We start from the raw sequence: 24066 nt of genomic DNA on the forward strand, positions 1-24066 counted from the left end.
TTGACAAAATATAATTGAACAATTAGTGACAAAAGCCAACAATAACTAAGACAGAGGTTTAAGTACTTCAACCAAAAACTTCCTGTGTACGTCAAAGCTTAAGATACCTCTTTGCTTGCTTGGGTTTCCTGCTTTCTGTGTTATCTTTTCTAAAGCACTTCTTGTAAGGTTTATCTTTAGTCACAGGTTTATTGGCCAATTCATAAGAAATTGTGTATTTCTATTTGCTTACTCCATTTCTCCTTTTTCTTCTGAAAAGCGATACTAGCTACTTCCTCAAGAAAAAAAAAAAATCTAATTTTTCCAATCATTTCCACAGGGATGTAATCTATCATAATCACTAAAGCCTTTCTTTATTAAAGGCCAAAGGATTTGATTAATTGTCATCCCTTAATAAAATGATTGTATTCTGATAGCTTGAGACTTTTGTGTGCAAAGTATTCTGAGTGTCAAGCTGAAGGAAACATTTCACAATGTGTTGTTTATCAGCAAATTTAGATAATATCATTTCACAGTAGACTTTGGCTTAGTTGCAGTTTAATAATTACTCTTGCGAAGAATTGCAAAAGGTATAAATATATTCATTTAGATGAAATCTCACTAATTCTGAGATTACTTTGGCACTGAGCTAAAGTGAAGATCAAGGAATGCATTTACTCTGTGCCTTGTGTAGATCAGTGTTTAGTAAATACTTCTTAATTCATTTGATAAAAAAATGTTATCTCAGAATCACTCAGGTGTTCTTCATAAATTCAAGGGGATCCTGTTTTCCACACTGTCTTCAGAAGGACTTCTAAGTTCCCTGGATTCTTTCGATGCAAGAGAAGATGATGTGTTTCTGGTTTCTTACCCAAAATCTGGTAAAGTTTACTTTAATGCATTTTTATATGTAGAAATGCAATAACAACAAGAAATGTAATAATGATAATTTTTATGAAACATTTATTTTTTCAAAATTTTTCCACAGATAATAAGGTAGCCTAGATATTTTGATGAAAGCGTTTGAAATTGGAGAGCAGAAAATGTGCTTAGAAGATTCAGTTAGAAAAGTTAAAGCTTTATTATGGTTTTATTTCCACTTTATTTATAAACACACACAGATATTGCTATATATACAATAAGCATCAAATATTCAACATTATAGCATTCTCATTACACTTTGCATCAAGCACAATAAATAGTACTTATTTGAATCATAATTAGTGATTAATTTATATATAAATTAATGTTTTATTTTTTTCAGGGCTGGGAAGAACCATAAATACTTTGATTGTTAAAGGGACTTCAAGTTTATTCCTACATATAGGTATAAACTCATGCAGGGACCATTATTATGAATTATGAAATGCTGTAGATAATCAAAATTTTTTGTAGTGTGCCATGTAGTCATTTCTGACTCATAGGACAGAGTAGAACTCCTCCATAGAGTTTCCAAGGTGATAATCTTTATGGGAGCAGATTATCAAGTCTTTTTATACCAGGTCTCTTCTCCCACAGAGTTGCTGATGGGTTCAAAGCACCAATTTTTTGCAGCCAAGTGGCTTAACCATTGTGCCATCAGGGTTCTCTAATCAAAATTAGTCATGTCTTACCTTTAGAGGTGTCCAGATCCAACTTCCTGTTGCTGTTTGCAAGATAGTGAACATATGTGGATGGGCATATACCTGCTAACAAAAGTCCAGCTTCTTGGAGATAAGCTCTCTTTGAGTTTGTCTGTATGGTAGTACTCTCAACGGATCATAAGTCCAGTGCTAGGGGCCCTCCCTCTTGGAAGATGCAGGGTTCATGTAGGGCCACACTTCCCATAGGACATTTTAAAAATAAATATAAGCCATATACATATTCTTTTTATTTTCAAAAATGTTGCTGCAAATGGAAATTAAGATTACCCCAAGAATACCTCAGGGTATAATTGAAAAGCAATAGGCAGTTCTGTGAATAAATGCAAACAAAACCTACTTCAGTTGAGTCAAATTCCAACTCATAGTGACTCTATAGGAGCTCTGGTAGCATAGTGCCTAAACCACTTGACTGCTAACCAGAAGGCTGGTGGTTCAAACGCACCAGCTACTCCTTGGAAGGAAGGTTGGGCAATCTACTTCCATAAAGATACCGCCTCAAAAACCCAAGGAGGGGTAGCTATGAGTTGGGTCCGACTCGATGGCAAACAACAACAACATAGAAGAGAGTAGAACTTCCCCCATAGGGTTTCCACGTCTTTCTCCCATGAGGGCCTGCTGGGTTAGCAGTTGAGTGCTTAACCATTGCACCATCAGGGATCCTGTAAATAAATATATCTTACCTTAAATTGATATATTACTTTAGAAAGTAATTTATAATACCTTTCTGGTTTTTCCAGCAGGTGGCTAAAATACCATATATAAACAACAATATACAAGGCTTCAACTATCCAAATTGGTACCTATAAATTATAGCCTTTGCAGCCAAAACACCAACTGCCAGAGGGCCTCTTCAGTGCCACTGCTTGTATTCTCTTTCCTTCATCAAAATATATCATCAATATATTTTATTAAAATAATATAAATATCATTACTATTTTGAGTGACATTGGTATGACTACTATGATTATGAATATTTACAACACTGTAATCTAGAAGTCTTAATATTAAAACATGATGCAAATGAGAACACTGTTTAAATTATAGATATTTATTGAACTATAAAGCTCTGTACAAGTGTATTCTAATATTGCATCTCACTGAAATTAAATTAAAATGAGATAAAGGGAGAGTAGGTTTGCTTTAAATGGTAGGGAATTTTACTTTCACACTGATAAAACATACATCACCCCCAAACTTCTACTTCTGTGCTCAAAGTTAGTTACTATTGTTTACAACATTGAAGCAAATTCACCATTTATGTTATATGAACTTAAAATGATAATCCATATAGACCCCATGGTAGCTGACTTGCACCCTTTATGATGTTTGAATGTGGTATTTGTTTATTACTTAATTGCTTTGTTTGCGTATCTACTGTGCATTTGTACACAACTGAAAGTAACATTTAGTCTCTATATTCAAACAATAAATGGGATGATAGTCATGAATACAAACAATGGTGATAATGCCGTTGTTCGCTGATGTGCATTCTAATAGAGGTAGGTGCTGAGTGCACTTTGAGGACGTAGGTAGGAAAGAGCAGCTCCTTGGGGTGGGGAGTCAGAAGGCAGTTTATGAAAGAGGAGGCTGCATGAGCTTGAAGGACCAGTAAGAATTGTATATGGGAAGGTCTGTTTGTTAGTGAATTGGAGGATGCTGTAGAGTAAGTTGTAGCAGAGAAGAGTATTTCAACAGAAGAAATAGCACACATTGTTCTCATATACTTTCATACTCTTTAAAATGTGATTAGAAATGAATTAGTGTCTGAAATGTCTCAACAGATTTCACTGGGTATCAGGAGGCAGCAAGTATAATAAAAATAATGCATTCATTGCTTTTATAACCTCATGTTAATGTTCTATATTCTTTTCATCAAGAGTGGCATATAATTAAATTGCATTTCATTTTATCTTTGGTTGGAGGCACTCACTGGATTGCAGAAGTCATTGAGAGCATTCCTAATGCAAGAATTACTCTAACATCTCCTATTGAATTGGGAGACATTTCTAAGTTTGAAGAGCTAAAACTGGTTTGTAAGCGAAGAGTTATTCCAACACATTTGATCTATGACATGCTACCAGTGACAATTAAAACAAAACAGTGCAAGGTAAGTTAAGGGCAGAGGTGTGGGAATTCTTGCTTTGTCATAGTCAAGCCATGTAATCCTGAAAAGTTGCTGATCCTCACTGAGCCTTTATTTCTTCATTAGATGTAGTATCCATCTCACAGGTGAAGCACAGATTAAGATAAATGAATGTATAAGTGTTACCACAGTGTCCAATCATAAAATTATTTTAATAATATTTCAGTACTGAAAAAAAATATGAACATTCCACTGGCATGTCAACCCTAATTACACTAGCCAATGTTTTATTCTATTCTGAATCTGGTCTTAATCTTTTTACTTTAACTATTGATGTCTAGAGAAGGAAAAATTGCCTTAAAAATAATGTTATTTTCTCTACCATGTTTTCGAGAGCACTGATGGCGTAGTGCCGAAGGCATTTGACTGCTAACCAGAAGGCTGGTGGTTCAAATCCACCAGCCACTCCTAGGAAGGAAGGTTGGGCAATCTACTTCCATAGTGATACCGCCTTGGAAACCCAAGGAGGGGTCACTATGAGTCGGATCCAATTCGACGGTAGTGAGTTTGGTTTTTGGTATAAGAAAATAAGAACAAAATGAACTATAATACAAAACAGTAAGATTAATTACCTCAGCCATTTTTAAAGGGGATACATTATTATTTTTTAAAATTAATAAGTATTTTTCTATTCACATATCTCCTTCAAATTTATGTATTCATGGAGAAATGCTTATGACATTAAGTTAAGTAAAAATAATGTTTTTAAATCCATATATACTGAATAATCTCAATTAAATTTATATGTACACACACACTCATGCAAAAAAAACAAAAAAAAAGACTTGAAAATATACCAATAGACCATGTGGTTTTCTCTTTTATGGCATTAGTTGAATTTCATCTTCTTTACAGATGGCTGTATTTTGCCAGAACAAAATGTTCCTACAAGGAACATTTTAAAATTTTGTTTTAATTTTTTAAAAGAATAATATTTAAAAAGCAAAGGCAAAATATATATGATACCTATAACAAGTAATTAGTAATGAAGGCTTTTCATTGTCAGTTGTATTTTTAAAATGTTGTTATGTGCCATCAAGTGGGCCCCAACTAATAGCGACCCCTCAGGTTTCTGAGGCAGTATCACTATGGAAATAGATTGCCCAACCTTCCTTCCGAGGAGTGGCTGGTGGGTTTGAACGGCCAGCCTTCTGGTTAGCAGTCAAGTGCCTTGGGCACTATGCTACCAGAGCTCCCATTTTAAAAATAGAAACACAAAACCTACCAAAGTAGATCTTCCTATAATTCTAAGTCTATGACCTACTCTCTGCCCAAATAAAAGGTAACAGTCAACCAAAGACAAAATGTCACTGATATTTGCCTTTATCCCGAGCATATCTATCAGAACAGCAGAAGGTGTACTAATATAACTATACTTTCACTGAACTGAACATTTTCATTTCAGACAGGTTGTCTCTAAGACACACACACACACACACATATGGGGTAGGGGAGATATTTGGGAGAGAAAAGGAGTCTGGTAAACTCAATAATCCTTATGCTGAGTGATGCAGTAACATTCATAACAAATGGCTACCAGGGACTAGGTTGTGTGTTTTACATGCATTATAACAAGTGGTGGGAGCTCTGGTAGTGTAGTGGCTAAGGCACTTGACTGCTAACCAGAAGGCTGGTGGTTCAAACCCACCAGCCACTCCTCAGAAGGAAGATGGGGCAATCTACTTCCGTAGTGATACTGCCTTGGAACCCCAAGGAGGGGTCACTATGAGTCGGGTCTGACTCTACGGCACATAACAACAACAACAACAACATAACAAGTGGTAGGTATTTTTCTTTCTTTTATAAGCAGAGAAACTGAAACTCAGAAAGGTTAGGGTGCTTCTTAACCATCACACTGAAACTCAACTGCCATCGATTTGGATCCAACTCCTAGCAACCCCTCCTTGGGTTTCCCAGGCAGTATCACTATGGAAGTAGATTGCCCAACCTTCCTTCTAAGGAGTGGCTGGTGGGTTTGAACCACCAGCCTTCTGGTTAGCAGTCAAATGCCTTAGGCACTAGGCCACCAGAGCTCCTATTACATTGAAGGTACCGCCTTAAGGTACAATCCTTTTGGTGTGACCCTTAATAGGAACTGAAGCTCTGCGATGGATGGCCGCTGGTCTCCTAAGACAATGACCATTGTTACTGATGGCTTAGACCTGAGAGCTGAGAGGCTACACTTGCCTTCTTGCCCCAGCAGGGCCTGTGAGACAGTAAGTTACTCCCCCAATCTTTCCCTACTAGCTCTTAACTCTACTCTTATATTTTCTTCCTTATCCTCTCTCTCCTTCTTTATGTTTCCAAAGTCTCTGACATGAAATTTATGCTTTCCACCTCATATCATGATGTTTTGGTTCATATATATATATATATATTTCCCCCAAAAGTACTATTCTAACTTCCCTTCTTATCTCCCAATCTTTCTGAATATTTCTTCTGATTTCTCAGAATACATTTTTAACCTTTGCTGTCAAAATATGTATCAATGGGATGCATTGTCTTTCCCAGGAGATAATCACTGACATGTAATTTGGGGGGTTTTCTGAACGTTTTAAGAACTTCTCCTCTATACTAAAAAAAAAAAAAAATACTTTTCAACTGTATGGCTGAGACTACCGTTCTACCATCTTATCACTTTTTGCTTAAAGCAATGGATTTTTAAAACAGTACTCTCTGAGCCCTGGGATTCTGAGATCAGCTCAGCAAGCAGAGAAAACCTGATGTGTTGGGTGATTCCACAGTTCTCTCTTGGGATAATGACAATAAAGGAGGTTAAAGGTGGCTAGTCATTCCTGACACAGAAAGATGTGGCCTTGCCTTTCACACATCTCTCAATTTAACAAGAGCAGGTGCTGCTCATGTGGACTAGACACAATATTTGGACTATGAACACAATGCAGAAAGATAGTTATATATTAAAAATGACTCAGCAAAAACTGTCTTCCCTAAGTAAAACATATCCACCCTGATTGTCAATTAAAATACAAATAGAACATCTGGTACTCAGGCAACGTTGACCATGAGATTCTCCCATCACATCCAGGTTCTTACACTGAGGAGTGACACTACAGAAAAACACAAAAAGGTGGTGGGTTATGTTGTATTTGTATTGCATGTTGTCTTGACATCTCTTGTCCTCCAGTATTTTCTGAAACTGTGTAGGAGATCTGGATTAGCCCATCAGTTTGACTATTGATCTGACTAATTAATTTGCTTTGTATATTTTCTTTTGCTTTCCTTTTTTCCTTTCTCTGGAAGCATCACATCCTGTGTCTTTATGAACATTTTTATCATTTCCATGGTGGAAGACTTTTATATTAATATAGTTGTACAATTTTATTTTTTTTTTTCTGTAAGAAAACTGCAATTTATGAGATAAACCAAAATCATTTGTTTAAAGATTAATCTTTAGGTTGAACTTTATAAAAAGCAATGTAGTACTTTATAATAAGCTGGTGTTAAAAGTTATCTAAAGTACAATTTTTTTTTCAAATATTTTTTTCTTATATGCTCCTACCATACCTTATACTTTTATTATAACTCTTTAAACACTATATTATCAAGACTGTGTTTAATTATCTTACTCCCTCACCTGACTGTAAGTTTTAAGAGGGAGGTCTGGAACCATTTTTGTCTTGTTCATCATTATATGCCTTGGATCTGCAACACTGCACACTACCAGGTATACCAAAGCAAAAAACCAAACTCACTGCTGTTGAGTTGAATCAGATTCATAGCGACCCCTCCTTGGGTTTCCGAGGTGGTGTCTCTATGGAAGTAGATTGGCCAACCTTCCTTCCAAGGAGTGGCTGGTGGATTTGAACTGCCAGCCTTCTGGTTAACAGTCAAATGCCTTAGGCACTATGCCACCAGAGCACCCCTAGGTATACAGTAGGTACTAAATATTTACTGAATTGGGGTTACAGTGTTAGTGATTAAATCAGAAGGTATCAGATTCTCTACTCTTTTGAGGATTAAGTTATAGAAGGAAATTCCAAAACATTGTTTTTCCCATAAACAAGAATAGATTAATAGGATTTTCCCATGTATGCCCCTAAAAAACAGGACCAAATTTAGTATATAAATTTAAAAAGAAGGAAAAAAAAAAATGTGATTGGCAGCATCAGCATCACCTGGGACCTTGTTAGAAATGCAGAACTTCGGGCTTCATCCTGGACCTCCTGAATCAAAATTTACATTGAAACCAGGTGCTTCTTATGCACGTTAAGTGCTGAGAAACACTAGCCTAAGTCTGTGTTGAATAATCAGCTGTCAAAAAATTCATAGCTTGCACAGGTAAGGCTAGTTGTTGCTTTCTTTTAAGGAATGTTTTGTATTGGGGCTATGTCCATTCAAGATAAATTCTGTTTTGTCTTTAACAGATTATCTACATTGTTAGAAATCCAAAAGATACAGCTGTTTCTTTGTACCACTACTACAGAGATAACCCTAATCTCCCCTGCATAGACACGTGGGCTGCGTTTTTAGAGAAATTCCTAAGAGGAGATGGTAAATATACCATTGCTTATTATTCATAATATACAGTGAACTTTTCCCCTTAAATTGAAAGCATTCAAATCAAAAGTCTGAATAGATCTTTCCTATTTTCAGAAATACATCAGAATAAATTCATTTATTTCTTCTAAGTGTTCTCCCGCTTGCTTCTTCATAGTCTTTCTTATCACCTATGGGTAGCATATATTAGCAATTATCCTTTGAACTGGGTTCAAAACAGATTAATTCTGATCAAGCACCTTTTTCTCATAGAGGGTTGAAGGTAATAGTGTTAGTAATTAGGCTTTCCAGTAAAATAGTTATGTGCTGACTGGAGTGCAGTGAGGTACAGTTAAAACTTGTGCAGGTAGCTTGAAACATGCATTACACTCACCTGGAAAATAAAACAAAAAAGATACACACAAAAACCCTCAGGTTCCTCAAATAAATAAATCGTGATAGAACAAACTATGTTGACACATGGTTTTATAAAAAGTCACAGAAAGTGATTTATCCTGAAAAAGTCATCAGTACACATCGGTCCTGCTCTTATTCAGACCTTGGAAATTTTCAGGCCCCTGAGCCTATCTATCTTGTTTGACCTTCTGTTGAAAATTTGCATTTCCACCCCAGACATATGTATTCTTATGTATTCAATCTTATCTAGACTAAGAATCACCTGGGGATCTCTAAAAATCACTTGGGGATCTTGTTAAAATGTAGATTCTGTTTCAGTGTATCTGAGGTGGAGATGCAAACTCTCAGCAGAGGGTCGAACAAGAATGAACCAGTTCGAAGCCCTGGAAATTTTTCTTTTCTTCCTGACTCACTGATGTCTGAAGCACTGGGAAACAACACAAATCAGAATTCCCAACTTTTCATTAAACCTTAATATTATACCAATCTGATGCAGAATTTAGAAGAGACATGAGTTAGAAATTGTGTGTTCCTAGAAGCCTCTCTTACTAGGTTTAACAAGAAACACCAACCTACTGCCATGGTGTCGACTCGGACAGAGTAGAACTGCCCCATGGAGTTTCCAAGGCTGTAAATCTTTATGAAAGCAGACTGCCACATCTTCCTCCCGTGAGTGGCTGGTGGGTTCAAACCACCGACCTTACGTTTCACAGTCGAGCACTTAACCACTATGTCACTCTTGATTGGGCTTAAACCAAAAACCAAACCAAACTCACTGCCATAGAATGGATTCTGACTCATAGTGACCCCCATTGGGTTTCTGAGGCTGTAAATCTTTACAGAAGTAGATTGCCCCATCTTCCTTCTGTGGCAAGGCTAGTAGGTTTGAACTGCTGACCTGCTGGTTAGCAACCAAACGCAAAGTAAGTTCTTAATTCCTAATTTCATTATTTTATTTGCAATTAGGTTTTTATTTGCTAATAACAACAACAATAATTGCAAAAAGACCACAACAAATGCAACCTTAATCTGAGGACATTGGTAACCATCAGCAACAGAGTTTACTCTTTGTCTTGCTGTATTCCCTATAGAATAAATATGCTCTGTTTGTACTTTTTAACTTCCTCTTTCTAATCTACTTTCCTTCTTAACTAAAGGCAGAATCATAAAATTCTGCCATAAAATTGAAGAATCATAAAAATTCAAGAATGGCAGGTACTTTAAAGGTTATCTGATCAAAACTACCCACCTGATATCTGATCATCCCTAATCAGCACAGATTCATCACCCTTCAAAGCAATACAATCCATCTTGGAACTGCTCAGCTGTTCTGTTTTTTCAGAAAAAGTTCTTACCATTTACTGTGTGCTTACCATGTGATACAGTCACTTAGCTAAGTGCTATGAAAACATTATCTCATTTCATCCTCACTGAAACACCATGAGGTAGACATTGTCCTCATTTCACAGGTGAAGAAAATGAGAACTTCAAGGAGGCCAAGTAACTTGTCCACAGACACATAATTAACAAGGTGCAGAGCCAAGATTTAAATTAGGGCTTGAACATGTTCATTCCAGTTCTGTCTTCTGCTGAGAATATGCGCTTCTACCTGGTGTAGTGCCTAAGGCATTTGACTGCTAACTGGAAGACTGGCAGTTCAAACCCACCAGCCACTCCTTGGAAGGAAGATTGGGCAATCTACTTCCATAGAGATACTGCCTCGGAAACCCAAGGAGGGGTTGCTGTGCGTCAGAATCAATTCCGATTCCAAGGCAGTAAATTTGGTTTGATTTTTTTTTTTAACCCCAGATACACTGCATCAGAATCTACATTTTTAACAAGATCTCAGGGTCTCAGCAGGGGGTAGAACCAGAAGGGACCTGTTTGAAGACCTGATTTAAATTCAAGGGTTAGTGTCAAAATCTTTGCTCTTACCTCTGTGCCATAATATGTTCAGCCCCAAATTCTATTCCTGATCTTTACTTAATTCCTCTTCCACATGATAACCTTCTAAATATTTGAAGATAGTTGGCATGCCTCACTTCTCTTCTATTCCATTTTGGGAATAAGCAGAGTTTAAATACATAAATTATTTTTAAAAAACAGATCTTGAGCCTGCTTTTCCTCAAGACAGGAAATGCCTCTTTCATCTACCATTATTACACAGTGCAACTCACCATCCCACTCCCATCACCACCCGAGCTCTATCTTGGCCATATCTCCGTTACTGTACAGTGTTTAGAAGGCAGAGCACACTGTAGCTATGGTCTGCCTAACCCCTGGGGGAGCAGACTTAGTACTGCTCTTGTTCTAGGGATGATTTTCTATGAATTAGCCTCAAGATGGCCAGCCAAGGCCAGAACCCAGAGATTCTAACTAGTCACCATGGATCAACTGCATTTGTTACTATTGTATCATCAGGAGTTGAAGCAGGATATCTGGGAGTGTATTTTGAAAATATATACTAGGTGATTCTCTTATACCTCCTTAGGTAAATTAATAGATTATTATTTCTAAAGAGATTTTATTTGTAAGTATACTACATTTGGGTAATCAGTCACTGTATAGTACTAAAGTTTTTTTTCCTAAAATAGTAGCTTCACTTTTTACTCTTTATAGTTATTTTTCTTACTGTGTGTGTGTGTTGGCGGGGGATGGAGGAGCTATATGCATATGTAAGTGTGTTTCAGGGACAGTCTTTAATTACTTTTTGAGGGAAGAATTATTTCCTTTACAATGACAACATGATATAGTAGAAAGAGCAGGCTATGGAGGCAGAAGACCTGGATTCAAGACTTGACTATAATTGACTCTCTGTGGCTTTAAACAAGTAGCTTAACCATTCTCACGTACAGACTCCTAATATAAAATAAAATTATGCCACCAGAGCTCCCTTACTTTATAGCATTATCTAGAGCTTCACATTAAGTAATGGCTAAAGAATGCTAGAGAAATATACTCACCTATTATTCTACTAGACATAGAGACTTTTAAAGAGGTTCGTATTTGGGTGGGAACACTGCTAGTAGATATTTATCTAGAGAGATTAATTTACAGCTGTGTCATCATGATGTCATGCACACATCTCCAAACCATAGACTAGACATGAGTTATGCCACAGACAGTACAATAAAGAGATGCTGATAGCCACAAATTTATATAACATCATTTAATTAATTTCTTATCTTTTCACTCAGTATAAAAATATGTCATAAGTTTTTATATGAAACAACAACTATAAATTATGCTCTGGAAATATGTTGCTAGATTACTATTTTTATGAAACTAGTATTTTAGCATTTTATTCTTTCACTTTTCCTATAGGCCTCCTCCATTCTTCTATTAATATTCCATTTTTCTTAGGCTACTCTATCCCACAGAGTTTTGTTTTTCTATACAACTGTCCTATCTTCAGAGGGCTTTTTAAAAATGAAGATGCTCATTATAATTGGACATAAGGGGCAGAGAAATCTTTTTTCATAAAGTATGGAAGGTTTGAAATACCAAAAGGGAAGAATAAAAGAATGTGCTAAAGCAGAATGAGTCAGTTAAGGCCCGTAAGGTTGGAAAAGTGTGGTTGCAGTGGCACAAATACATAGAATTGTGTAAATTTCTCTAGCTCCCATCAGCAACAATGGGAGAGAAGAAAAGAAGGTAAATTGTTAATTCAATATTTAGTGTTTGTTAGGTAATTGAAATATAAGCAATACAGAGGCAAGGAAACTGACAGTATTGGCAAGAAAACTGTTGAGGTGGTGAACTAGAGGAATGGAGTGAAGACAGAAAAGGGACCAAAGTAGTCAGACTGGGGTATTGTAGGAGCTAGTTATTAAAGTCCTTTTAGTTGATGGCAAGGACCGAGACTTCAGTGACTATAGGAGAGAGACTGAAAAGTTGATTTATGACAGAGAAGGAAGAAAAGACTCAAAGGATACAAGGCCCCTTCCCAAAAAAGAAAAATAACACCCTGTATTCTACAGGAGGGGAAGTTCTAGAAGTTTATAGGAAACAGTGAAATTTATAACTCACTCTTTAGCCTCCAAAACATATGGGCTGGGCCAGAATGAACAACTTCTATTCAATGACATCTCCAAAGAAGGGATATTTTTGGATAGCAGAGGAAAAGCATACCAAGAAGATGTTAAGACTAAGAGGTGCTGAGAAAATTCTGTGACTTGATATGAAAGAAATTATTTACTATGGAAGGAAGATTTCTAGTCTCTACTTTGAAAGCTACATTTTCTTTGAAACCATAGGTCTACTAAAGACCTAAGGGGGGGGGGGAGATTCCCAGAATGTTATTTTTTATTCAAAACCTTTGTAATCTTTCAAAATATGTTCTAATATATCAGTTAAGGTATAGACTTAGACTTTTGCATGCATTAGACTTCCCTATGTTAGTAAGAGGGAGCTCTGATAGCATAGTGCCTAAGGCACTTAACTACTAGCTAACCAGAAGGCTGGTGGTTCAAACCCACCAGCCACTCCTTGGAAGAAAGGTTGGGCAATCTACTTCTGTAGTGATACCACCTCGGAAACCCAAGGAGGGGTCACTATGAGTCGGGTCTGACTCGATGGCACATAACAACAACAACAACATGTTAGTAACAAAGGCGTAAGTAGCCTATTTCTTTGAATTCTTTTGACTGGCTTATATTCTTTTGGAACAAGGTGGGGGTAAATTATTTAGTCAATAGAACAGTTGGTTCTCAAATTATGAACAGACTATTCTCCAAAATTCATTTTAAGTCCATTTTGACACACTTTGGAATGCAATTTCCTATGGCAAAACTTTAGTAGCAAGGTCAATTACACCTAACCATGGAGTGTAACACTGGGTCTCTATGCCTACCCAGCCTCTTAGCCACAGATGGAGGAGCTCCCCTAACAGTGCAAGATTTTCCAAGCATCAGCATCTCTAGACAGTGACATCATCCACAATGACTGGGCTGTGGCTGCTGGTGGAAAATGAGGGAGCTGGTTACCACTGTGGGCATGGTTTTGGACACTAGTGACTAGTTTCCATCTTTAATTTGTGTGAAGGAGAGCCAGTTTCCCTTCTTTGTTTTTGTACCTGGGAACAGGATGGTCATTCTCAGAATATAAACTCCTTATCACTGTAGTGGTAATTCAGGTAATTCTAAGATAAAGTATTATTTAAGTCACTGAAATAGCAGTTAGATTTCTGATAATGAAGATATTGTTAGGATGGTTCTTCTACAAATGGATTCTTTTGATACAACCCTGTGTATCCATAGACTAGAAAACTGGGTTGACTCTTTATGATACCACTGAAGTCCCTGAAATTCTTATTCAAAAAATACATTATAGTTATTTCTTGTCCTTTGTGTCTTCAAAAGCTCAGGTCATAAAAAATTGTAGTTAGTTTGGAGGTAATTATATTTCAATTTATTCAGAATTGTAATATTCAAAATGTCAAGTACAATGTTTGGCAGACACTAATAGCTTAAAATATGTCTATTAAATGAATACATGGTCAGCCATTCTTTGAGAAATTGCTAGCAGAGTAACTCTTTATGATTGGAACACTAGCTAGAGTTCAGGCTTTGTGTGATAAGACACATACAGAACAATGTATATGTTGTTGATGTTGTTGTTATGTGCTGTCTAGTCGGACACAACTCATAGCAACCCCTGCTTGGGTTTTCTTGGATACCTCCTTGGATTTCCGAGGTGGTATCACTAGGGAACTAGATTGCCCAACCTTCCTTCCAGGTGTGGCTGGTGGGTTTGAACCACCAGCCTTCTGGTTAGTAGTCAAGTTCCTTACTGTGCTACCAGAGCTCCTAATGTATATGTAGTATTTTAAATTACTATGCTTTATGATTTAGATTTTCAAGTTGACTTCCTGTTGTGTCAAGAGGAAGTTGATCACTTTGTGTTTTTAATCATCACTGCTATATTGGTTATTTGGATAACAATATTTTACTTTTGGTCCTGGAGGTTTTTTATAGCTGTCGTTTTAAGGATAGTAATAATTACCAATAGAAAAATCCATAAGGTTTTATTTTTCAGCCTTGACAAAGTGAAAGATAAGTGAGTAGAATGATTTTTTTTTTTTTTTTTGCAGAAGTTCATAACCTTTTATAGTAAGAACCTATAATAATGAAAATCATGGCAATGATATATCTTTGGTATTTCCTTTTCTCTTCCAAGATTGAGAGTAATTATCAAATAAAAAACTAAAAATTAAACAAGTTGGCATTAGTCAATTCTGACTCATGGCTAATCAAAAGGTTGGTGGTTTGAACCCACATAGAGATGTCTTGGAAGAAAGCCTGGCAATGTGCTTCCAAAACATCACAGCCTTGAAGACCCTCTGGAGTGTAGTTCTACACTGCACATGTGAGCTTGCCATGAAAGTAGTCATTAGAACACAATCACTGGGAAGGCATGGACTCTCTAATTTTGCTGCCAGTTCTCCTGATGTAAAAGAATATTTACTAAAATAAAAAAAATCTGTAGTAACCTTATTAAGAAATGTTACCATCCTCATTCATATCGCAGTATTCTATTTCATTGAAACAATTATAAAATCAAGTGCTTAAAAAACCCAAAAAACTCTTTTACTCCAGAGTTTAATAGGCATGTGCCTGACATTGAATACTTAACTAATGTGAGAACAACTGAGGGCTGCATATTAACTCAACAATTCATTTTTCTTCAGTTGTATATGGATCCTGGTTTGATCATTTGTTAAGCTGGGAAGAGCACAAAAATGATAAAAACATTCTCATTATGTTCTATGAAGAAATGAAGAAAGTAAGTCCTTAACTTTTCAACAATTGGAATTTAAATCACATTATATTAAAGCAGTAAGGCAACCAATCAATCAATGAGTTCTTCTTTTCAGATTTTAAAGAATGAATTTGTAGTCTTGATAAGGATTGTACTATTTGTTATTTATTTATTTGTATGTTGCCCAGGATCTTTCTAAAAGCATAAAGAAAATAACTGCTTTCCTTGGTATATATGTGAGTGAGAGTGAAATTAATAAAATTGCTTGGAAAACATCATTCAGCGAAATGAAAAATAATGCAGCCAGAGAAGACTCTGATCAAAAACACACCATCTGTGCCCTCACTTCTAATAGGAACCTGGTATTTAGGAAAGGTAAGTCAGAAAGAGACATGGTACTTTGGGGTTTGTGTTTACAAGTGGTTCCATTGTACTTTTTTAATCTCTCATCTCACCTTCATACACTCCATTTCTTGCACAATGGTTTTCATATCATCGCCCCTCAATGCATGTTTATTAAATGAAGTTGTTGAATTACATTATTTCCAGATATTGGCATTCCGATGCCCAGTTAGGAACCAGCTGAGAGATAGACATAGGAGTCAAATACATGGAAATTATAAACTATTTGAAGAATGTGGCCTAGGGCTGTAGCCCAGTCCTTTGCTAAAACATCACCCTTAAATTATATAAACATAACCTTCTTATACCAGCCAATCAAATACAGTCTTCTCCCCTCTGAGGAGCATGGTTTAAAGTACGAGGCAGTATATGCTTCTCTCCAGGAGACAGAAAGAAGCCACGAACAGTGTACTTTCCCATACTCGGCAATCAGATAAGTCACTCTTCTGGAGTGACTAAGCTGAAAATGTTCTCTGAGGACATTGTTCTGTATAGAAACCTGAAGAGAAGGGAATTAATCTCCCCCACCTATTCTAAGGTTTTACCAAGAAAGTATTTTGGTTCATCTGGATATAGAATTTTTTTGAAGTCCATGTAAATTTTTTCCATGTCTGTGGGAAAAAATATTCTAGTATCAAAGGCAAAATTATCAGCATTTACATACTTAGGTTCCTTACATGAAAACACACATTTGTTTTACTTTTCTTGGTACAATTTAATATAATTCCTCTCAGCACAAATATTTGCCAATTCACATAGAACAGATATTGTCTTAACTTTGCAAAGATTATTTTTCCATTTTGATCGTTCATTTCTACCTCCTTATAGTTGCTAGAAAAGGAGCTCTGGTAGCATAGCGGCTAAGACACTTGCCTGCTAACCAGACGGCTGGCGGTTCAAACCCACCAGCCACTCCTCGGAAGGAAGGTTGGGCAATCCTACTTCCGTAGTGATACTGCCTCGAAAACCCAAGGAGGGGTCGCTATGAGTCGGGTTTGACTTGAAGGCACATAACAACAACAACATAGTTGCTAGAAAGGAGCTCTGGTGGTGGTGTGGTTAAGGCATTGGTGGTTTAAACCCACCAGCCACTCTGCAGGAAAAAGATGAGGCAGCCTGCTTCCATAAAGATAACAGCCTTGGAAACCCAGTGGGGGTCACAATGAGTCAGAATTACTTGATGGAAGAAAGTTGTGGGGGTTTTATAGTTACCAAACTAGGGATAAGAAAGAGGCGAGAATTCAACTCAGCAAATATTTTTTTAATAAATTATTATTTCTAGGAAATAGGATTGACAAAATTGAATAAGACACAACCCTGTCCTTCAGAAGATCATAATCTAGACAGTAAAACAACGTGATCAGGACTGGAGTAGTAGTATGAGCAAAATGGGAATGGCAGCATGGATCAGGGAGAGATAGCTGTTCTCCAGCAAAGTGTGGATAGAGGTGAGGGGTGAGGGGATCACACTGGATCTGGGACTGGAAGTACAAGCAGAATTTTATCAGGAAAATAGCAGGGAAGAAAAACATTCCAGTAAGAGTTAGCAGCAAGAAGAAAAGTTCAGCACCACCAGGAAACTGGATATATTTTCTAGAAAGCGTAGGTAATCTCAAGTGCTAGAGTGGTATGCGATGTGCGAGATAAAATGAGGAACACGTATCTGTAAAGAAAGAAAGATTGAGACCAGAGAGGAAAAGCTTTCATGGATATAGTAGGGAATTTTTTTTCCTGGTTTGTTTAAGAAGTCAGTTGCCAAAGGCAGACCTCTGTGCTATAAAATTATAGCAAGAAAAAAACCAAACTCACTGCCATCAAGTCAATTCCAACACTTAGCAACCCCCTTTGGGTTTCCAAGGCGGTAAATTTTTATGGAAGTAGATTGCTCAGCCTTCTTTCCATGGAGTGGCTGGTGGGTTTGAACTGCCAACCGTCAAATGCCTTAGGCACTACACCATCAGAGCAGGATGAAGATTGACTAGGTAGGGAAAGTAAAGACAGAGAAGTCCAGTAAATAGTTGTAGTAACCTAGGTAAGATATAGGAGCTCTGGTAGCATAGTGGCTAAAGCACTTGACTGCTAACCAGAGGGCTGGCGGTTCAAACCCACCGGCCACTCCTCGGAAGGAAGGTTGGGCAATCCTACTTCCGTAGTGATACTGCCTCGGAAACCCAAGGAGGGGTCGCTATGAGTCGGGGCCGACTCGACGGCACATAACAACAACAACAACAGGTAAGATATATCGAGGATCATAACTTGGTGAGTGGCAGTGGAGATGCTGTTGGGTAGAGCTGAGCTGAGAGGTCAGTTTAGGAGATATCAGTGGATTGCAAAATTAGGTAAAATAGTTCAGTACTAGAGTGGACAAGTAAAGAAAAGAAGGGGCACAGTGGCAAAGTGGTTAAGTGTATAGCTGCTAACCAAAAGGTCAGCAGTTCAAACCTACAAGACGCCCCATGGGAGAAAGATATGGCAGTCTGCTTCTGTAAGATTTACAAGTCTTGGAAACTCTATGGGACAGTTCTGCTCTGTCCTATAGGATCACTGTGAGTTGGAATCAACTTGAAGGCAATAGGTTTATTTTTTTGTTGTTGACTTTTCCCCCCCAGGGGATAGTAAAGAAAGCAGGAGAGCTGGTGACATAACAGTTAAGTGCTCATCTACTAACCAAAAGTTTGACTTACTGATTGATAGTGGCCATAGGAGAAAGAATTGGCTTTTGTAAAGTTACAGCCAAGAAAACCCAACGGGCAGCTCTGCTCTGCCATATGGAGTCTGTGAGTCAGCACAGCAGCAAGTGAAGAAAGGGATGTGTTTTAGTTTTTTGGAGTTGCTGTAACAAAGTTCTGCAGTGGATGGCTTTAAAGAACAGAAATACATCATCTCACAGTTCCGAAGGCTAGAAGTCTAAATCAACGTCTTGGCTGAGCCATGCTCTCTGTACACTCTAGGGGACAATCACCACTCTTTGTCTCTTCCAGCTTTTTTTTTTTTTTTCCTCCCCAGGCATTTCTTGATATTCCTTGGATTATTAACATGTTTTCACATGGCTGTCTTTCTTCTGACTGTTTGTCAGTGTCTGTTTTCTTTTAGGACAGCGCTCAGATGGGATTAGGTCCCACTCTACTATCATATGACCACATGTTAATTTAACGGGTATCATCAAAGACCCTATCTCCAAACAAGATCATATTCACAGATAAACCAAACAAAATCAAACCCACGGTCGTTGAGTCTTTTTGACTCATAGTGACCCCCAATGGGTTTCTAAGGCTGTAAATCTTTACAGAAGTAGATTTACCTCATCTTTTTCTTTGTGGAGTAGCTGATAGGTGCAAACCGCTGACCTGCTGGTTAGCAGCCAAATGCTTTATTCACTATGCCACCAGAGTTCCTTATATTCACAGGTACCAGGAGTTAAATCTTCAACATATCTTTTTTTCTCTTTTTAATTTTTATTGTGATTTGGGTGAAAGTGTACAGAGCAAATTCATGTTCCATACAGCAGTTCATACACATTTTGTCTCATGACATTGACTGCAATGAATGTAGAAAAATGTATGGACAATGATGCATATTGCAATATTTCTGGTAACAGTGAAAATCTAGAATGTACTTAAATGAGCCACTAATTGGAAGCTGTTAAATGTATTGAGTCATATCCATAGAGGGTTTTATTATAGAGTCATGAAAATGATAAAGTAACAATAACCAGCACTTATTTGGTGCTTATTATGTGACAGGCATAATGCTTGGTTTATCTTATTTAAACTTGACAATGAACTTTTGAGAATGGTATTCATGTTATCCACATTTTACTGAGACACTGAGCACCTGAATAACTTCTCCAAAGTCACACACTAGCAGATGGCAGAGCCAGCCTCTGAATTCACTCTTACTCTACTCAATCACAACTTCTATTGTAGGTGTATATACTTACAGTATAATAAGTTAAAAAAAATTATAATTGTGCCATTTTAATAAGTATGTAGTTTATATGTATATGTATGTTTACAGAGAAGAACACCTGGAAGAAAATACCTGCCAACCAACCTGTTAGCAGTGTTAGAGGAATGTATTTCCTTGATTTTGGTTTTCTTTTGCTATCTGTATTTTCTTTAAGCCATATATATAAATATTCCATTAATTTTAAAAAGATATTTTTCTTAAAAAAAAAAAGTAAGAAAGTTGAAGAAGCCAGGTGTCTTAGTGCTGCCATAACAAATTATACCAGAAATTTATTTTCTCACAGTTCAGGAGGTTAGAAGTCCACAAACAGGGTATGGTTCTAGGGGGAGGTCCTTCTTTGTCTGTGGCCTCAGAAGTTCTTTGGAGTTCTTTCTTTTTCCTTGGCATTCCTTGGCATCTATCTTCCCCCTGTCTGTGTTTCTGTATCTATTCTGGTCTTTTTATAACTTAAGAGGAACTATATTTAGAATCCACTTTACACTAGTATGATATCATTAGCATAACACAAGAACATCGTATTTCCCAGTAGGATCACACCCACAAATACAAGGGCCAGGAAGTCAATACATATTTTGAGGGATACAATTCAATCCATAACACCAGACAACCAAACAAAAGTCAGAAGTTTAGGCGGATTAGACACCAGAAGCCCAAAGGGAGAATCAGGAAGGACCAAGGAATATTGATAAGTAAAATTAATATTGCTCTTCTATGTGCCAGGTGCTGGGCCAAGTGTTTCCCACACATCAGTGTGTTTAACAACATGAAGTTCATCTTATGCCCCAACTGCCATGTATTAGAAGCAATGTCATTTTCTGACTCTGAGGTCTCCTTTCTAGTACTATTCTTTCCATTCCCTTTGTTTTTTGCCAATACAGAAGACTTCCACTTTGCTCCTTCTTGAACAGTCTTTTTTACCAAGGCTTTGGAACCAGAATCAACAAGAGCAAAAGTTCCTATGCTGTAATATATTTCTTTGCTGTTAGGTCACATTGTCTCACATTCAATCAAAATCCTGATGTTTATTGAACACTCACTACTATATGGTCAGCACTGGATTTGATGCTGTAGGATTGTGCACCAACAATATATCATACCAAAAAAAAGCCAAACTCACTGCCATCCAGTCAGATCTGACTCATAGCGACCCCTCCTTGGGTTTCAGAGGCAGTATCACTTCACTACAGAAGTAGATTGCCCAATCTTCCTTCTGAGGAGCGGCTGGTGGGTTTGAAACGCCAGCCTTCTGCTTAGCAATCACTGATAACAAGAGTTTATCATCTAATTGGAAAACAAAAGTATAAGAGAATCTAAAATTGAGGGATAAAATAATATATCAACCGTTCCCAGTACGTGTGGACCCACGGGAATGAAGCATGGAGGCAGGAGTTGCAAAACACCAAGATGCAGAGTTGGGATTTGGCACAGTGCGCATACAGAGGCAAGAAGCGTAGCCTTGAGTGGCTGGCCTTGTGGCCCAGGCTGAGAAGGGGGCCTTGTATGATCAGGAGAGGCTGGTGCACTGTGAAATGACCTTTTTTCAGTCCCCAAACACCTTAAATTGAAGGTGAGGACTTCACACAAGTTACTTGGTGTTTATGTTTTCAATTCTCTGTTATCAATTTTGTAAAATTTCCTAAAAATGAAATCATTACTCACCCTTGTGGTATGTTATCAGCACAGCTTGAGAATGGTATTCATGTTATGAAGGCACGTTATGGAGGCATACAAGTAGGAAAGTGAACGAAACATCATGACATTCACTTTGTCTGCCTTATTGTTTCTCTTAAGTTTATGTGTGACATTTCTTTGCTTGCTACAGTAAAACTACTGTCATTTATATACTTTAATATTCCTTTCTTAAGAAGTTTCTTTTTAAACTGCACAAATTCATACATAATCATTACAGAAAATATTAGGATTATAGGTAGGTAAATGAAGAAAATAGTAATTCTCTATAATCTTATCATCAAAAGATGACAAGCTTTGGAGCAGCTATCTAAGAAGCAACTATTGGTCTCTTTTCACCTGGAACATAGCCCAAAGAGAAAGGAACACTCAAGGAAGCAATTAGTCCAGAGGAATAATGGGCCATGTGAACCACAGCCTCCTCTAACTTGAGACCAGAAGTAGTAGACAGTGTCCAGCTACCACTACCGACCACTATCACCAAGACCACAATAGGTACCAGAAAGAATGGGTTAAATATATATATATACAAAAAATTAAAAGGCAAAAAAAGAAAGACAAAGAAGATTTCCTGATTGGAGAGAGACTAGAGTAACCCCTGACACTAATGCCCTGAGAAAACCTAACTTGAAACTAAAGAGGCCAATTTCCAGGAAATAACAGAATGGACTATAAAACAGACAACATGAATGTGCTCCTCAGAACAACAAATTGTATGAGACCAATAGAGCAACACTGGCCCAAAACCAAAATGAGAAGACAGGGAGAAACAGGGAACCCAGGGAGGAAATAGGGAGGGTGCAGCTGACACTGCCAAGATTGCCACCTATGTCACAGCCATTTCTGTATGAATGTTGGTTGGGAAAACCAATTTGCTGTGCAAACTTTTACCTCAAGCACAATAAAATGTTAAATAAATAAATAAGATAACAAAATGTTCACATATTATTACGTACCTGACAGATTTCTTTTATGAATACTATATATTTAAATTGGTTCTTGTCTGATTTATTTCTGATATTTCCAGGAGCTGTGGGTGATTGGATAAACTACTTTACTTCAAAGCAGAAGAGAGTATTTGATGAACTATTCACAAAGAAAATGAAACACAGTGAACTGGCAAGATACTTTGAGGATTACTCTTAATATAAATGGGAAATGAAACCAATATCCACTTTATGTGATGTAGTGCTTGGGGAATATGTAAATATTTTCATCAATGTGGAAAAGCAGATCTTTCTTTCAGTGAGAAACAGACACTTGATGAAAGTGTCAGAAGTGTAATGTGTGAGAGACTATTAGTATCATATTTGGTGATAGAGAAATATCAATAAAAGGAAATATAAAATTTTTTGAATGGTTGGATTATATATCTGTTTTCAGGATATTCAGTAAAGCAAGGAGATTACTTCTATTCAGAAAGAGCAGGTTACTGTTGATGCTCTATAAACGGCATTAATTTACAGCAAAAGAGGTGAGAGATTATCTAAAGTAACAACTGTGAGAATAATTTATTTTTTGCCTATTTGAACAATCATAACATTTAGACAAACAGTTTTTTTTCTTTTTTTTTTTTTATTTGGGTGAAGATTTACAGAGCAAATTCACTTTCCATACAGCAGTTCACATATACTTTGTCTCATGTCATTGACCACAGTTTACCACAATGCAACAGCTCCCCTCCCACTTCCTCCCCATAGTTACCTCTTCCCAGTGTCCATCCCTCCATACTCTCCTGCCCCCTGAGCTGTCTCCCTGTGCATAAACAGCCCTTCCTTCTCCCCTGATTGTTCTCTCCAGGGCGTGTAGACAAACATTTTTACTTAGATATTTCTTGGTATCTGTGTGGAAGTATTCTCCAGTGTCGTAACAATGACAATGCAATCTTACTATTGTGAAAACATCTATTAGGTAGATTATCAACTCACCAATATGATGGTGAGAATAAAGAGTGAAAAGACACTTTTTCACACTAAAATCACATTGGCTTTGTATTCCAATATTTTTCTTTATCTGTAATCAAGTAAGTTAAATTTAAATTTTTCTTATTTCTAGTTTTGAAAAATAAAAATTTTTGAAGTGTTTATAATTCTTTACAGTATTTTGAATATATGTGTTTTTTTTTTTCTTAGGCATTTTCAGCATTAATCCAATCTATATAATTCTCTCTCACCAGTAACAAATATTTGCTTGTGATTTTAGCCTAGAAGACATTGTAATAAAATTTTCAGTGAATTTATTTCAGTTACTATGTACCTCTAGTCATATTGTTCACATCTGTGTCATATTATCTAACTCAAGGCTTAATAGGAAATCAAAATTATATATGACTCTGAGGTATGAACCCAAAGCAATGGATTGAGTTAGTTAATTCAGCCAAAAACTTTGACCCTGTACCTTGCTGTACTGTGAATTTTATCTTCAGCAACAAATCTGTTGGTATCTTTTGTATCAAATATATCATAATTCCAGTAAGTAATTTGATCTTTGTAGATTTTTGTTGTAAATAAAATATGTTCCTGTTGACTTTGTGCAATTTACTTTTTTTTTCCTTCAAAAATAACATTA

The 24066-nt window shown here is 36.9% G+C and overlaps 1 protein-coding gene across 1 annotated transcript; it reads left to right on the forward strand.

Annotated features, from left to right (window-relative positions):
- The first annotated feature begins 715 nt into the window (after positions 1-715).
- LOC103202017 (sulfotransferase 6B1-like) lies at positions 716-22644 on the forward strand. The gene is made up of 6 exons (XM_007946797.1): positions 716-860; positions 3545-3729; positions 8151-8277; positions 15368-15462; positions 15627-15813; positions 22526-22644. The coding sequence occupies exons 1-6, from the start codon at positions 716-718 to the stop codon at positions 22642-22644; spliced, it is 858 nt and encodes a 285-aa protein (XP_007944988.1).
- The last annotated feature ends 1422 nt before the right edge of the window (positions 22645-24066 follow it).

Source organism: Orycteropus afer, unplaced genomic scaffold (assembly GCF_000298275.1).
Source record: "Orycteropus afer afer isolate SDZICR_OR568_19922 unplaced genomic scaffold, OryAfe1.0 scaffold00171, whole genome shotgun sequence".
NCBI classification, from domain to species: Eukaryota; Metazoa; Chordata; class Mammalia; order Tubulidentata; family Orycteropodidae; genus Orycteropus; species Orycteropus afer.

Coding starts and splice junctions, on each gene's coding strand:
- LOC103202017 (XM_007946797.1), top strand. CDS start 716: ATGTTATCTCAGAATCACTCAGGTGTTCTTCATAAATTCAAGGGGATC. Junction 8,278..15,367: donor GAAATTCCTAAGAGGAGATG/GTAAATATACCA, acceptor ATTTTTCTTCAG/TTGTATATGGATCCTGGTTT. Junction 15,463..15,626: donor TCTATGAAGAAATGAAGAAA/GTAAGTCCTTAA, acceptor TATGTTGCCCAG/GATCTTTCTAAAAGCATAAA.